The sequence below is a fragment of the Danio rerio genome, chromosome 22 (genome assembly GCF_049306965.1).
Source record: "Danio rerio strain Tuebingen ecotype United States chromosome 22, GRCz12tu, whole genome shotgun sequence".
In the NCBI taxonomy this organism is placed as follows: Eukaryota; Metazoa; Chordata; class Actinopteri; order Cypriniformes; family Danionidae; genus Danio; species Danio rerio.
Window position 1 is genome coordinate 14,312,242 of NC_133197.1, and position 17,705 is coordinate 14,329,946.

General features: G+C 33.7%; 1 protein-coding gene across 3 annotated transcripts in view; it reads right to left on the reverse strand.

The window, feature by feature from the left end:
- Nucleotides 1–17,705, reverse strand: part of lrp1ba (low density lipoprotein receptor-related protein 1Ba) — a 470,228-nt gene that overhangs the window by 244,283 nt on the left and 208,240 nt on the right. For all 3 annotated transcript variants that reach the window (XR_012397830.1, XM_017353408.4, XM_021469578.3), the window contains exons 23-27: nucleotides 14,636–14,881; nucleotides 12,393–12,590; nucleotides 8,529–8,733; nucleotides 7,978–8,142; nucleotides 4,799–5,043 (exon numbers count right to left, since the gene is read on the reverse strand). Coding sequence is in view for 2 of the 3 variants with exons in the window: in XM_017353408.4 (XP_017208897.1) it covers nucleotides 4,799–5,043; nucleotides 7,978–8,142; nucleotides 8,529–8,733; nucleotides 12,393–12,590; nucleotides 14,636–14,881 (1,059 nt within the window). In the remaining variant the exon portion in view is untranslated. The remainder of the gene's footprint in view (nucleotides 1–4,798; nucleotides 5,044–7,977; nucleotides 8,143–8,528; nucleotides 8,734–12,392; nucleotides 12,591–14,635; nucleotides 14,882–17,705) is intronic.

The window sequence follows — 17,705 nt, forward strand, 5'->3', positions numbered from 1 at the left end:
ACAATTGACAATACAAATCTTAATTTTTGGGCAAGTAAACGTGAGATTTTAAGATCTTGAAATTTTTTACTTATACATTTTCAGTTTATTCTTAACATTTTATTTTGACTTATTTTCTTGAAATGTAATATGTATTTTCCTTAAAACACAATACATTTATACTCTAAATTGACTGACTTTATTTTTAACATTTTATTTAGAATTTTTTATTTTTTCAAAATTGGTTTTGAATCTTGCATTACAATGATTTTAGTTAGGTTTTTAGGTTTTAATTTGTATCACTGCTTGACTTTTCTCTAAATAATAATGGACCATCTTTCTTTACCATTTAAATGTAATTAAATTAAAATAATAATAAAATTATGAAAAAAAGAAACAAATAAATAAATGTTTTAATGAGTAAGATTAAAACTAAACAAAATAGGAAGTAAAATAGAAAAAGAAAAGAAAAATGAAAAAAGAAAATAATAAATACATTAAAACAATAAATACGAGGAAATAAAATAAAATAAAAAAATACAATAGTAAAAAACGCAAATACATAAATAAAAAGTAAAATAATAAAAATAAAATAATACATACAAAAATACAAATAAAAGAATAAAAATGTCAAAAAATAATAAAAATAGAATAATAAAAGAAAAGAAAACTATACAAAGAAAAGAAAAGAATAAAAAAGAAAAGAATAAAATAAAAATAAAATAAAAGGAAATAAAATATTTAAAATAAAATAAAATAATAAAATAAATAAAATAAATAAATATGTAAAAAGTACAATTCTAAAACTAAAATACAAATACAACAAATACATAAATATAAATTAAAGAAAAGACAAATTTAATAAAAACAAAAATAAAAATACAGTATTAAAATAAATGACAAAGAAAGGAAAAAAGAAAATAATAAATATACATTAAAAACAATTAAAATAAAATATATAAAATAGATTAAAATAAGAGGAAAGAAAAAAATAAAAAAGGAAAAAAATAATAAAAATACAATAATAGTAAATAAATACATTAATAAAAATTAAAATAAAAAATACAAATGCAATAATAAACACATAATTACAAAAAATAAAATAAAAAAACTAAATACAGTAATACAATTAAATAAACACAAAATATAAGCAATACAATAATAAATAAAATAAATGAAATAAAATTACACATTTTGACAGGTATTCTAAAGCACAGCCACACTCCATATTATCACACTTCCCATGCCAGCTCCAAATCAGTTATCATTTCTTCAGCTTGTCATTATGCAAAACATCCTGCTTTTATGCACATGCTATCCTACAAACCAAGAGTGCTCTTTATCGAGTGAACGTGAGGATAGTAGCGTTGAATAATTAGGCCCCTTATTCCCCAAACAACAATCCCAGACTCTGTTCTTGCTCTGGGCAAGGTTGATGCTCCATAACTCTGAACAGGACCATAAAACCCACATAACTTGAAAAAATGCTTACAAGTTCATAAAGACACTGGTTTGTTGCCTAATGAATGCAGTAATCTCTATGTCAGTCTCGCTAAGTCATTGTGGCACATGAAAACTGATAGCGGTGAAATCCAGACTCTTTAAATCCTAAAGGGTAATCGAAACAGACAGGGAACAGAACAGACATGCTGAATTATAAGTGTAAAAAGGAAAGTAGGTGATATCATACAGAATAAATCAGTTGAGAAATAAAAATTAAATTAAATAAATACACAAATATTTTTAAATAAATTAAATATAACTAAATACAACTGAACAAAAATAAAACAATAAAAATAAATAAATGAAAATAAAATAAAAAATTATTAAATAAAATACAAATTATAAATACAAATAAAATAAAAATAAAATAAATACATAGACCAAAAAAAGTTAAATTTAAGTAAAAAATAAATAATAAAAATAAGAATAAAATAACTAAATTACTTAATAAATAAATAAATTAATTAATTAATTAATTAAAATTGTATTAAATATTTAAAAATTAATAAAAAATAAATAAATAAAGTAAAATAAAGGGGCCTAGTTTTACAACCTTAAAAAGCACATTTTAAGTTTAAAGCAAAAACATAAGATCAAATTGTAATCATATATTTAAAAAATATATAATTTAAAACAAAAACAACAAACAAACATAACACTGAAAAAACCTACAAGGTTTTACACCAATCCAAAAAAGTGAAAATTAAAAATAAACCTCATTAAGACAAAATTAAAAAAAGAAAACAGCATTTATATCTTAAAACATATTATACAAAGTTCAGTTAAAAGCATATTTCATTTTATTAAAAAAATAAATAAATAAATAAAAAATAAAATAATAATAATAATAATAATAATAATAATAATAATAATAATCAATAGTTAAAAAAATAAATAATAATAATAATAATAATTATTATTATTATTAATAAAAAAATAAATAATAATAATAATAATAATCAATAATAATAATAAAAATAATAATCAATAATAAAAAAAAATAATAATAATAATAATAATAATGATAATAATAATAATAACAATAATAATAAAAGAGACTTTTTTTTGCCAAACGTTGTTACATAAATATTATGCACACGGTTATACAGACAAATGTTATCAGGTCAAATGTCAAATATCTGTTTTATTTGTTTGTACTACTACTACTAAAAGGGCACTTATTTAAAAGAGATATAAAAGTCAATTTAAAAGTCAAATACGATGTGTGATATAAGCAAATCAATACAACAAAATGCTTCCCCAATAAATAAACAAATAAACACACAAACACACACACACACACACACACACACACACACACACACACACACACACACACACACATACAGACACACACACATCTTCCAAGAATTGTAACAGGTGAATATCCTTCTTTCATACCTCAGATTGACTCAAAACGTAAAGGACCCACTAACTCAAAAGATCGTCCACACATCTGTTCATGCATCACTCCATCTCCCCAGTTGTTTTATAAGTGCCAGTCAGTTTGTGGAGCTCTTCATCAGCCCATTACAACTGTTTATCTGGAGTCATGAGTTAACAAAGAGCCTCTTAGCGCCATTAAGGCTGTAATTGAGCTCTGGTTGATGATGCCAGGCTGGATGTGTTGACAGAAGGCTGATTTCTCTGCATCTGGCAGATGAAAACCCGAGGGGAAAGATGCTGGACGGCACATCAAGCCCTGATTCAATTGTACTTTATTTATAGGGGGAGGGTTGGCTCCTTTTTGTGTTTTATTGGCCAAACAGTTGAGGGCTGAACGTTTTTGGACATCAAACGTGTGTTCTGTGTTTACTGAGCTGGTAAAAAAAAGAAAAACAACTAAAAAAATTAAACTAAAAAAGACAAAAAAACAAGACAAAAAAATTTAATAAAAAATAAAATAAGAGCGAAAGCTTTGCTACATTACACACAGTAGTGGGGTACATTTTACTAAAACAAACAAAAAAAAAACTACTATATAAACAATTAAACAAACATTAAAAGTAGAAAACAACTACAAGGTTTTACAAAGATTCTAATAATAAGATATAAAATAATAATGGTATTCTAAGAATAGCAAAAAAAAAAAAAAAACTTTTTAAAACAATACAAGACCAAAATAAGAAAAAAAAATAATAAAAAAAATAAAATAGGAGGCCAAGCTTTGCTACATTACATATTGTAGTGCATTTTAGTAAAACAAACAAAAAATATGTATGTAAATCAAACAAAAAACAAACAATAAAAAACAGAAATTCTATTGCCATTTTTGCAAAACAAATTGAAACGCAACGAAAAACAAAACAAAACCCTATAAAAAACAAAACAACATAAAAAAGCTATACAAAACAAAACACCATTAAAAACAAAAACAAAAAAACAAGGCAAAACAAAACAAGACAAGATGAAGAAATAAAATAAAATAATAGGCCAAGCTTTACTTCATTACAAATTGTAGTGCACTTTCCTAAAACTAACAAACATGTAAATAAAATTTATGTAAATAAAACAAAAACAAACAATAAAAACAAACAAAAAAACTATTAGGTTTGCACAAATCCTAATCGAGAATAGCAAAAAATTAACTCCGTTTTGCTATTTTAGCAAAACAAAATGAAACTAAACTAAAAGCTATACAAAACAAAACAAGAAAAAAAAAAAACAAGACAAGACAAGAAACAAAACAAAACAAAACAAAAACAAGAGAAGACAAGACAAAAAAAGCAAGACGACAAAACAAAACAACAAACAAGGCAAAACAAAACTAGACGAAAAAACTAAACAAAAAACAAGGTAAAACAAAACAATGTTTATCTTTAAAATAAATAATTTATCATAAAATGAAAAACACAAACCAAAACCAAAAATCTATATGTAAATATTATTAATATTATTATTATTTAATTGAAATTTTAACATTTCACTAAAGACCCCAAAAATATATTTATTTGATTCATTGACTCATCTGTAACGTTGCTTGATTCTAAGTACAAGCTTTGAGTTTGCATTTAGTTTTCAGAACAAAGCTCAGCAGAATTGGGACCTTGTTTTGTTTCACTGTCTGATTCATATTTCATAAATGATAAGAAATCTGGAATCAAGAGAGTTCTTGACGAGACAGCTTTGCAGCCAATTAGTCCCTAAAATCTCCCAGTGAGAACTGTGAACGTGCCAAAACTGGGTCATTGTGCGCTGTTAATCCAACATGACAACTTCGCTCAATCTAGAGATTTCGACTCATTAAGATCTTTCAGATCCTTCAAATCCTCGTCCCCTCGAGACCATTTTGAAAGACAGAAAGATGGTCTCTTACTCTGTGGCTGCCGGCTGGGATGGTAAATCTCCAGGTCGAAGGGCTGAGCGCTGGTTTTTTGAATGACCGTCACATTGGCTCCAGTCCATTTGTTGGCTTTGGTCAATGTATTGGTCCTCCAGTCGGTCCAGTAGACGTTTCCTCCAAAAAGAGACACGGCGAAGGGGTGAGAGAGGAACTCGTGGCCTCTGAGAATCTCAATCACCCCCGTGCCATCATATAGAGCAGAGTATATAGCGTCAGATCTAAGGAGAGAAGAAAAAAAACATTCATACTCAGCATTATCAGAGATTTTTGGATGTCAACATCAAGCAAAAACTGACCCGTTTTTAGATCAAACTGAATCAAATCAGAGATGATCAATCTTGTTTCGCTTTAAATTCCAGAACATGAGCTCAATCAACTCAACTGAGTCAAGATCAGAGTTAAAGCAAGTTTCTGAAATGTGCTTTGGTTTTCGAAGTTCATGTTGCTTTGCTTTGATTTGTTAGTCTATTTCTCTTTATCCAGAAGTTAATATAATCTTGGATCCGGCACGTATCCAGAGCTGTGAGTTGTTGTGGTCATCGATGAGTCGAGAGCCCAGTATAATTCCTAATATTCTATTGCGTATCATAAAAGTTTCACATCCTTTTATGCCTGGTCACATGGTACTGTGATGTCATCGTTTCCAAACAGCGGCCATTTTAACGTGCCGTAATTCATTCAAAATTCAAATTCAAAATTGTCAATTCAACAGTAATCAGACTTAAGTCAAATCAACGTTAGACAAACTAAATGAATCATAGCTTACTTACATATTAGATTATGTAACAACATTAAGTTGTTTAATTACGGACAGCACGAGTCATATTCAATCAGCTTATGTTTTTTCCCTTGCTAATTGGTTTATCCGAAAAGAACAGCATTGTTCTGTTATTTGTAAAAGATTAGAGAAGTTGTCTTTAGTCATTTTTAGCTAAATAGTTTGAATTGTAGTGTAGCTAGTTACTATCTCTGAGGGTTGCTTATAGCGTAGCTTAGCTAAGTTATCTATAGAGTGTTTGCACTTATGTCAAAATTTGATCAGTTACTTGTATGTGCGCTTTTCCTTCAGCCTGCCACTGACGTCAGATATATAACAAAATTGACTTATCCCCAGGCTGTTTATAACAAAATTGATAATTAGCCGCACCATCTTGGTGTTTCGTAAAATCTTTTTTTTTTTTTTTTCTCAACCCCCAAAATGAAGGACCAGGGTATACACGCATACACTGCGAAAATTTTTGCTTACCCAATTCACCTACATTTGTTTGGACTGCGAGGGAAGCCAGAGCACCCCAAAAGGAAAGCTCCACACAGAAATGCCAACTGACCTATTCGGGGCTCGAACCAATGACCTTCTTGCAGTGAGGCAACAGCGCTACCCACCTGTTGTGGTTTTGACCTACTGGAAATTGAAGGTACTGCACTAGATATGCATGGATTAGTTTTACTTTCTGTTTCTCTTAGTGTATGCTGTCGAGAAAAACACACATGCAGCTTATTTCTGCACCTGATTTAAAAGTTGAAATCTTGGAAATGTATGACCATAAGTGCTCCATTTTTACTAAAGCTCTAATTTAGTTAATATTTAAGGCTCTTCTTCTTGGGTAACACGCTACTCTGGTGGTGTAACAAATACAATAAATTTGCTAACATTCGATCTAATTTAATTTAGTTTAGTTTGGTTTAGTTTAATAATTTATTTATTTCATTTAATTTGTCTATTATCTAATTTAATAGATTTAAGTTAAATTTGAAAGTCAATCTGGTTAAAATGAACATGTTATTGTTTTATTAGTAACTAGCTACACTACAATTATTTATTATCATACATTAATGATCTTTATTAGCAATAATCAGCGAACTATGCAAGTTTCCTTCTGTTCAATTAAACGCTTTGCCTCTATTATGATGACTTGTTGTGAAAACAAACTACGCAGTAACTTAGCTATAACTTAACATTAGGTTTAGCATTGTAGCTCGTATTGTGGTGTACCTAGTTACTTCCTCTGGAAAAGACGTTGATGACTTTCTCAACACCGTCTGCATATAGTTGTGTAATATGAAATGCAGATGTTCGTATTTCAAAACACTGTATAATACTATAAATTAATAAAGTATGGTAGTATGTCGTAAAATTTAGAAAATTATTTTAGGGTAATTACCTTAAGTTCTTGCAAAAACAGCTGTCGTTTTTTATCATTTGTTTATTGTAATTTGTAACAACCTATGTCTTTAGAAAGCAAACAGTAACGTGTGGTGTAGCAGAATTAGTCAATAAATTGTCAAAAAAAGCTATAAAACAAATCTTAAAACAGACTAAATCAAATTAAAATGATAAAAAACTGAAACTTCTTTGATTTTAGTAATGTTGGGTTAAAAAAGAAACACTAAATATTTACTCAAGAAAGTGCTGTTGACCTAAAATCTGCCTCAGCTTCCATAGACGAAAAAAACTGAAAGTACAGCTTAAATAAAATTACAAAACATCTTGAATATATCCAAATGAAGGTTTACGGTTTACTCTAAATAATGGGAGCATTCAGTCTAAAAAAGTCTGTAAGAAGTATTTTAGAGTGCACTGATGCCTTCATGCTGGGAAAAAAGGAAAGGAAGAAATGTTGACAGACTGTGAGAAAAAAAGAGAGATGTGTGATCTGAATATAGCAGAGATGAAAATGAGGCAATCGACGGCAGAGAATTGATCAGATTCTTCATTAAGTCCAGGAATCTCATTATCTGAATATTAATTTGTGGTGCATTTGGAGCTCCCGGGCACACAAGGAATTGAACAAGTGCTGTGAGGAACGCAAGATGAGAGTTTATGAATGTGTCAAGACAGCAAATTGCCATGCTGGTGCTTTGTAAAAATCCAAAAAAAAAAAAAAAACAGCTTGACGGGTAAAATTATAATCTATAGTAATAGCATATCTCCGTCAGCCTGTCATTTTGTCTCCAGCTGAGGTGGATCTCAAATTTGAACCATTGCAAAAACACATCAATCATTCGACAAAAAAGCCATCGCTTAAATTTGTTACCATTGACTGAATCCTAGGTTATCCCCAATACTTTCCCACCAGAATACGGTCATGTCTTAGAAAAACAAATCATGAAATATTGACACAAACCCAACAGAAGCCTTGCATCTTTCTTACCGGGCATCCGTCCAGATTATCCTGCTCTCCATGTGGTCCAAGGTGAGTCCATTCGGCCAGGCTCCGGTGTCCATGTCCTTGAAAACCACATGGCGTTGTTTTCCACTCATGGAAGCCCCCTCGATTCGAGGAAAAGTGGCATCCCAGTCGGTCCAGAACAAGGCACTGTTGATGACAAAACTAAGTGTCTCTAACCAATCAAGTGTTTAAACGACTTTCAAACGAGGGCTACTTGCAAACCACATCCTCATTAAAAGCATCAGCATTAGCGCAATTACAAAACAGGTAGGAATGTGTAATGGGCCAATTTCATGGTAATATCCCTTCTGGAAATCATTTAAAAAACTCCTTTATGGGTGATTAGATGGGTTCATTACAATTCGCAAACCAGCAAACTGAGCCATCAATCACTAAAGTTGTTCATTAAAGCTATGAAGTAATTGGAAAGCTGGTGGCATTTGCTGTTCTTTTCCACTGGAAATTGAGGGTAAATTAAAGAAAAAAAAAAAAAAAAAAAAAAAAARGAAAAAAAAAAAAAAAAAAAAACCCACCCTTGGCCAGGATCCACAGCAATGGCCCGGGGGTGTTCCATTCCCCCTGCAATGAGGGTGGTTCGCAATTCGCCGTTTAGCTTGGATACTTCAATCTGGTCTAGGTTGCTGTCGATCCAGTAGAGATTCCCAGCTATCCAATCAACAGCAAGGCCCTCTGGAGTGGCTAGACCATGCTGGACCACCACTTCAATTGCCGAAACACCTGCCAAGAGAAGCAAAATCAGGTTACTGCATAAACCACCCAGTTTGCACCTAATGTCAAAAACGACATAAAAAAAATAGTCAAAAACACATCAAAAATGTAAATCGATTAGATATGAAAAACTTGACGTCCATTTGACATCCACATGATGATGCCTGTTTGACCATTAAAATAACATGTCCTTACAACGCATGTAAACTATCTTGATGTCAAAATCTAACATGGGTGTCTAAAAACACATCAAACAGGGCTCTCCTGTAATCAGTTTTTAATGTGTTTTTAATGTCGATGTTAGACGTCAATTTGATGTTGTTTTGACATCAAGGTACTAAATTCGATTTGCATTTTTGATAAGATTTTTGATGTCGTATTGACATCAAAGTACCCACAAGGCAGGCCGTTCACATCAAATAACATGTACAAAGAAATTACATTGATGTGCCTCAACCGACAATTTGATTGGATAACTAGACTTACAAGTGAACAAGCTTCTCTTACCTTAACTTCTTTTTATATATATAATTCTGCACCTAATATCACTTGAGTGACTATTTTTTGTCATCTTAAAGAGCCCATATTATGGGTTTTTGAAAATTCCCCTCCATGTAGTGTGTAACACAGCTCTAAGTGAAGTGAAGTATCCAGCTAAGGCTTAAATCTGTAAGAATACAGTGTTTAAAACGGTTGATTCATCTATAAAAGAGTCGACTCATAGTGCTTCAAACGAGTCGCCTTGATACCGACTCATTAGGTGTTTCGCCATGACGTACGAACGAAACCAAGTTATTCACGTGCACGCGCAAACCCGGGAGATTTCAAACCTGAGGCCCCGCCCTCTGACGCAGAAACCCAGACACACACACACACACACCCACAAACACACGCACACCCACAAACAACACGCACACAAACATGCCGGTCGATTGAAGTCACACTGCAGATGGATATATTGAGTCTCTACCCAAAGATGAAACATCAGCATTATAACCAAGCAGTTGGAAACTTCTGGAAGCTACATGCTACAAAGAATACTTCATCTGAGTTTGTTAAAGGAAGGATCAGTAAAGAGTAACTGATGGACGTCAGGATGGGTTTCTTCCATTTCTCAAGTGTAAGTACGTGCGGTTAAAGTTGTTGCCTCGTTGACTCTAGCTTGCAAATGTATTTAGTTGTGATTTGTTACTTGTAACCGCGTGTACTGTATCAGGTTAACTGGATATTTTATCTTATCGCGTGCAAAGTCACGTTAAAAACGCGACGCGTGCTGTTTGTTTATGGAGCTCCGTGCTAGAGTTCTGCTCCCGCGATTTATTCGGAAATTTATTCCCGCGCCGCAGAAATCTGGCGCGGGGACAGCCGCGGGAATAAATTTCCGAATTAATCGCGGGAGCGGTCGGTAACGGGTTTAATTTGGGACGGGAGCGGGCTGTCTAGCAATATCACGGATATTGCTATGCGAATTAGAAAGAGAGAGTCTGCGTGGTGCTTGTGTGTGTGTTAGTGCGCACGCGCGCGTATGAGAGAGAGCGAGAGAGAGAGAGAGAGAGAGAGAGCGAACGAACGAACGAGCTTTGTGCTGTGTGTGTGTGTGTGTTTATACTGACAGCTTGGCTGTCTGGACTGTATACTGGGTGATTTTTTGGCGGCGGGCAGAAAACGGAGCGGGTTCTCAGGCTAAAACCTGGCGGGTGCGGGCGGAAGCGGGAGCGTTGTCATCCGGAGGTGTGTGTGTGTTTTTGTGTGTGTGTGGTATGGCGAGTACACGACTGTCTCCTTCGTTCGGTTATCCGTGGCACTATCCACTCGCCATAGTGTGGCAGCTAAACTCCACGTCTACACTATCGAGCGTGTATGAACTGTGATTACTTTTTAAATTGCTGATTAGCTATTGGCCATTTCCCTCTCTGACTGAAGGCAGTCGACCAATCGCGACAGACTGTCATCGGTCCAATCAGAGCAGATTAGCTTCGCGCTAAGGAGGGGTTTGGGAACAAATGAATCACTGGACGATTCATACAGGAGTCGCTGGGATAATTAGCTAAAAATAAATGCAGATTATAAGACCATGAAAGTGTTTTTTGACCTTGCATGCATATTAGACTGTTGTTGGAGACCCTTACAACCAGGATATGACCCTATTTCATGTATAATATGGGCTCTTTAAACATTTTTTTTTATGTTACTGCGTGTCGTCTGCAGCTCTAAGGTACAACTCATCTACTATGGTAAAAAACATTTTATTTACGTTTTTGCGATAGTTTAAATTTTACGCAATGAATTAGATTCACAACTTTCAATGGAAGCTTTACTATGTGATTTTGCCAGAAAATATTTGCAAATAAACAGTACAGTAAACATGCTTGTACATTTATAATAAACAATTCTATTGTAAATTTTGATCCTAATTTAGTCACTAGCTATGTTAATTCGCATTTTGCATACGCTTGATGGAAACGCCATGATGCACATACATTTTGAAAATGCACATAAAAAGCATATGCGCATAACTGAGTAGGATAAACTTTTTATGCGATAAGAAAAGATGCGCATAAACTACGATGGAAACAATATTACCTAACAAATTCCAGTGTGTGCATTCAAAAAAAAGTCATGTGATTATTTTAATAAGAGATCATGTGATGATAAAAATGTGTGTGAATGGACAAACCAGTAGGCTGAGTACACTGTAAAACATCTGAAATGTTGTTTGGGTCATTCTTAAATGCCTTAACCATTTCAGTATAAGCGTTAATATATTATTAATGAGGCCCAGAAACAAGTCTTTTATACAATATTCCTGTTTTGTGCATAATTTGAATTAGCATCTTTCGATGGAAACATAGCTACTTTTAGAATAAACAATTTTACTATGAAAGAGCCCTAAAGGGTATTCATCTTGTGTTCCATTTATAGTTAAAGGCTAAACGATTACCTCCTATAAAAATTGTTTTCTTTTTCAAATATTTCCCAAGTGCTGTTTAAAGGATTAAGATTTTGTTGTATGAATAACCAAGGACCATGGTTTCTGCTTTAAAAATATATCTCTATTGTTTGACATGGGAAAAAAATGTCGTTGAACTATCCCTTAAAGTGTGTTAGCCGCTTGGTCAAGCTCAAGAAGAATTTGGTGGTAATTTTGGACCGTATGATGTGGATTAAAGAAGTGATTTTCACTTTTTCTCTCTCTCTTTCTCATTGTCTACTCATCAGTTCTTTTGTGGGCTGAGTGTAAATTACTTCTCACACATTTGGGGGGCTCTGAAGCTGAAATATTAACACAGTTGGAAGACTGACTTTGATTTTCAAGTGTAAAAGAGTGCTAAAGAAACTCTCAAGCAATATAATAAACATTAAGAATGAGTAACATTATTCTTGAAGAAACCAAACTACATGTATGATAAATATTAATAAGGGCATTTTGATATTTCATCTTTTCAATCCTTTAAGCATAAATGCACCATTTATTCTATTTAATAATGTATAAAATAAAGAGGTCTCATTCATTACCCTTTAAACATTAACAATGCTAATATATAGAGACAAAAACAAAGTATAAAACACTGTAAAAACCATTACACCTCACAATAGCCTACAGTGTATAGTATAATCAAGCTATAAATATTAACATTGTCATAAACAAAATATTAAAAGACTCCTACCGCCTCCCTCTGACAGCTTCCCGCGGTAAATTTTGTCCTCTACGACGTCAGTCCAATACAACAAGCTTTGGCTGAAATGGAAATCCAAAGCGATGGTGTTTCTGAGCCCGGGGACTAACAGGCTGTAGTCGCCTTTATGCAGATTTATGCGACGTATTTCATGTCTGATAGAAAAAATGATGAAGGCCTCAAAAGGATCTGAAAAAAGACAAAATCAATTATAAGGAGAACAATAAATAGGCAGATAGATACGAAAAAAAATTATAATTGGATGGATGGATGGATGGATGGATGGATGGATGGATGGATGGATGGATGGATGGATGGGCGAACAATGACTGATAGAATGAAAAAAAAAGATGGATGGGTGACTGGATGGATGGATGAATAGATAGATAGAAACAATAATTGGTAGAAAGAAAATAATAAAATGGATGGATGGATGGATAGATGGATGGATGGATGGATGGATGGATAGATGGATGGACGGAAAAAACAATTGTAAGAAAGGAAAGATGAAATGGCTCGATAGATGGATGAAAAAACAAAACATAGGGTAAAATGATAAAATGTTAGAATAATATATTGGATGGATGAATGGATGCAATAATTGATAAAACAAAAAAGGGATGGATGGCTGGATAGATTATTGAATAGATAGATAGAAACAACAATTGGTAAAAAGGAAAGAAAAAATGGATAGATGGATGGATGGATGGATGGATGGATGGAAGGATGGATGGATGGATGGATGGATGGATGGATGGATGGATGGATGGATGGATGGATGGATGGATGGATGGATGGATGGATGGATGGATGGATGGAAAAACAAAACATACGATGCAATGATACATAGGTAGAACAATATATTGGATGGATGGATGAATGGATGGATGGATGGATGGATGGATGGATGGATGGATGGATGGATGGATGAAAACAACAATTGGTAGAAAGGAAAGATGAAATGGCCTGATGAATGGTGGATGGATAAATGAATAGATAGGTAGAAACAACAATTGGTGGAATGAAAAGAAGAAATGGATGGATGGATGTATGGAAAACAAAACATAAGATGCAATGATATAAAGGTAGAACAATATATTGGATGGATGGATGGATGGATGGATGGATGGAAACAACAATTGGTAGAAAGGAAAGATGAAATGGCCTGATGGATGAATGGATGGATGAATAAATGAATAGATAGATAGAAACAACAATTGGTTGAATGGAAAGAAATGGATGGATGGATGGATAACAAAACATAAGATAAAATGGTACAATGGTAGAATAATATTTTGGATGGATGGATGGACAGATACAATGATTGATTGAACAAAAAAATTAATAGATGGAGGGCTGGTTGGATGGATGAATAGATAGATAGAAACAATAACTGGTAGAAAGGAAAGGAAGGGATGGATGGATGGATGGATGGATGGATTGAAAAACACAACATAAGCTAAAATGATAGGAAGAACTATAGATTAGATAAATAGATGGATGGATGGATGGATGGATGGATGGATATATGGGCACAGCAATTGGTAGAAATGAAAAAAGAAATGGATGGATGGATAGATTCGACAGATAAGAGTTTCATGTTGAAAATTATCCCTAAAACAATGAATAAATAAATATCTTCTTTTGAATAAAAGCTAGAGAATTCCGTGCTATGAATAAAGCAAAATTTTCTCTGAGACTCCAGTGGAAACCATATGTGGATTGTGATATAAATTATAGCTAGCCGCTTCAGTTCGGCCCAAAACTAAAAGCATTTTGACAGCTCGGCAAACTGAGCCGCGTGTTCGAGTAAAAGCTTGTTTTTCTTTTTATTAAAACATGTTACTTAGTGCTCTTTGCACATGTCTTCCGCTCCACTCACAAAGTGCAGAGATCTCTAATCTCTCCCAACACAAATCCACTCCCCTTTGCACTCTGGTAAACTCGAGCCGCTAAAATGAAACCCATGCATATTACAGACACACTTTATACCTATACAGAATGCATCTCTGAAACCCCCCAAAAATATGCACTGAGCTGCTGATTAATCGACTTGTCATCTTCTAGGGGTTTATCCGTGTTATTTACAGCACAGAAATTGCAGGGTCATTTGGTTCCCCGGAGGTTAATTGCCTTGTCGTCTAGACCGTAATCTGGTTTTAACCCCATTAGGGACCGAACCTCAAATTTTAGTGCACGAAATTCAGATCATTAACCAACGTGCCACTGTTTACCTGTGCTGTAGCAGCTGTCTCCGTCAGATCCAAGACTCCAGCCTGGATAGCAGGAGCATTTCACAGTATTTTTGTGCTGTTCGCATACTTGGCTGCAACGTAGGTGCTTTGAGCAGTAATCCAGAATCTCGCAGGTCTGAGCGTCCGAGCCCAACTGGAACCCGGCGGGACAGGAACATACGACCCCTTTACCAGGAGCCACCGAGCACTCATGGCTACAGCCGCCTTTTCGTATCGAACACTCATCTAGAGAACATAGAGATGGAAAAGGATTTATTGTTGGAGAAGAGGCGAATAAACTGTCACTTCAGAAGTAAATAGCAGGGTCCGAACTGTGAGACTGCAAAAAAACCTGATGGAATTCCTGCGCAGACATATGGCCGAGCAGCAGGGCGTCTCAGACGCTTGGAGGAGCTGAGTACAGAAAGGATGAACGAGCAAAGAAAGAGTTTTTGAGCTCTCTGTTTAGTCCTTCAGGCTATATGCTTCTTGGTCAGCTGGTGAGACCGAGTTTTATTTGGCTTCACTCTGAGGCTGGCTTTGTCTCACAAGTTTAAGCACTAGAAGAAGACTCTTAAAAGTCTCAGGAAAAGTTCTGAGTAGGTGCAATAGCTTGTCGCTGGGGTGGTACCTTATTAACCCCTAAAAGGTTCCCATTACAACCTCAAGGTTAAGTGTTTCTACACTAAAATGCTAATATGCTAATTTAAGGGGTAAAAAAAAGTGATTTATTAAACCTTCGAAGATTCTAAGACAGGTATTACTACTCTGATAAGCACATTCCAGATGTAGTAGTTTAAAAGTCATAAAACCCTCAAACACATTTATTTGAGATGTTAAGATAACTCTAATAGCAAACTTACATAACAGAAATGTTTATTAGATGCTTTTGTTTACATCTGGAAGACATTAAAAGACAGATGCAAATAAACAACACTGGAAGACATATTAATATAATTAGATGATTTGCTCATCTATTAGACACTTTTTAGAAGTTAAGTTGAAGTTTAGGAACATCTTTAAGATGTTTAAAATTTAGAATGTTCATTCAGACCTTTTTAAGACGTCTGTCAGACCATTGAACAGGTGTTGTACATATCAAATTATCATTATAATACATTTTGCTGGCGTACATGTACTATCTGAATGTACTACACATCTCAAAAACATCTATTAGGCATCAATTTTTAGTTGTTAATGTTAAGTCATTAACATGTTTAGATCAGGCATTATGGTGGCATAATGGCTAGCATGATCACCTCACAGAAAGAAGGTCGCTGGTTCGAGCCCCAGCTGGGTCAGTTGACATTTCTATGTGGAGTTTGCATGTTCTCCCCATGTTTGTGTAGGTTTCCTCCACAAGTCCAAAGACATGCGACATAGGTGAATTGGGTGAGCTAAAAATTGTCGGTAGTATAAGGGTGTGAATGACTGTGTATGGATGTTTCCCAGTGGTGGGTTGCAGCTGGAAGGGCATCCTTTGCGTAAAACATATGCTGCATAAGTTGGCGGTTAATTCCGCTGTGGCGACCCCAGATTAATAAAGAGACTAAGCCGAAAAGAAAATGAATGAATGAATAAATGTTTAGATCATATGTCTAAGTCATAATGTCTAAGATGGTTAAAATTTAGAATGATAATTTAGCAGACATGTTTTAGATGTTTACCAGACTTTTGAACACAGCAGATGTTATCTAGATCAACATCTTTAACATCTAAAAATTGACATCTTATAGATGTTTTACGGATGTGAGTGTGCTATCTGGGAAGATAAAAAAAATAATAAAAATAAAAAGTAAACTAATTTTGCTCATCTGAAAAATGTCTTTTACATGTAAATATATAAGTGTTAAATACATGTTTAGACTGATCATTTATCAGATCTTTGTAAGATGTTTATCAGACTTCTGAACACAGCAGATGTTATCTAGACTTTTGAACACAGCAGATGGTATCTAGATCAACATCTTTAACATCTAAAAATTGACATCTAATATACGTTTTCTTGATACGAGTGTACTAAGATAAAAAATAAACACAAAAAAATGAGAAAGTGATCATTAAAATGCATCTTCCAGACATACGTGTACTATCAGGGAAAGCATAATAAATAAATAAATAAATAAATATATAATAATACATCTAATACAGAAAGATGCTGTTCAGAAATAAAAATTAAACATTTTAAGGTGCCATTACACTAGTGCGTTTTTATTTTTAAATGTAAAGCAACATTATGGTGATTCATTCTGCTGTGGTGACCCCTGATTAAGCAGGGACTAAGCCGAAGGAAAGTGAGTGAGTTGGTGAAGTTATGTTATGGTTTCACTAGTCTTGCCAACTTGTAGGGGACAAGATTAATTGTGGTACCTTAAGAGGACATATTATTAATCTGAGGTACTATTTGATGTTTATAATTTACCCCTAATTGATTTATACAAGTGCCATAAGTACAAGTACTAGTAATCTCAGGCACCACCATGAAATGTCATATTCTACCAAAGTTTAAAGTTCTACTTTAAAGCACAAATGTGCAATTCATGGGTTACATAAAGTACAAAGTTTTGGCTTAAGGGCTGCTGCCACAATGACAAGCTGCTGTACTTTTTATAGGTTCAGTTTTTGCACTTTTTCTGCAAAATGTGTATCTACTAAACACAAAGTTGCTGTAAACTCCATGATCTGTGATACACTTACTATGTTGAGTTTGTGTTGTAATGACCCAAGAAAAGTACCATTTATGCACTCAATTTTAGTTTTTAAAAACAGCAGCATCAAAACTAATAATCCACATCCTCTTATTTAAACAATATTAGTCTGATTTCATGAAAAAAAAGTGGTTTTATATTCAAATATTTACAAATCGCTTTCACATAGAGATTTCTATTTTTCATTCTGGCAATTAATAGCACAACAATTGTACCTAATCAAGGTATTTTACAATAAAAACATCCCAAAATTCTGAATTTCTATAGTCTCTGCAGGTGTCTTTATCCAGTATATGTATTATTCTTAGTATTTCTTCCAACAAAGGCTCAGAGGCCCTAAATTCAGGCATTTTTTTTTTCCA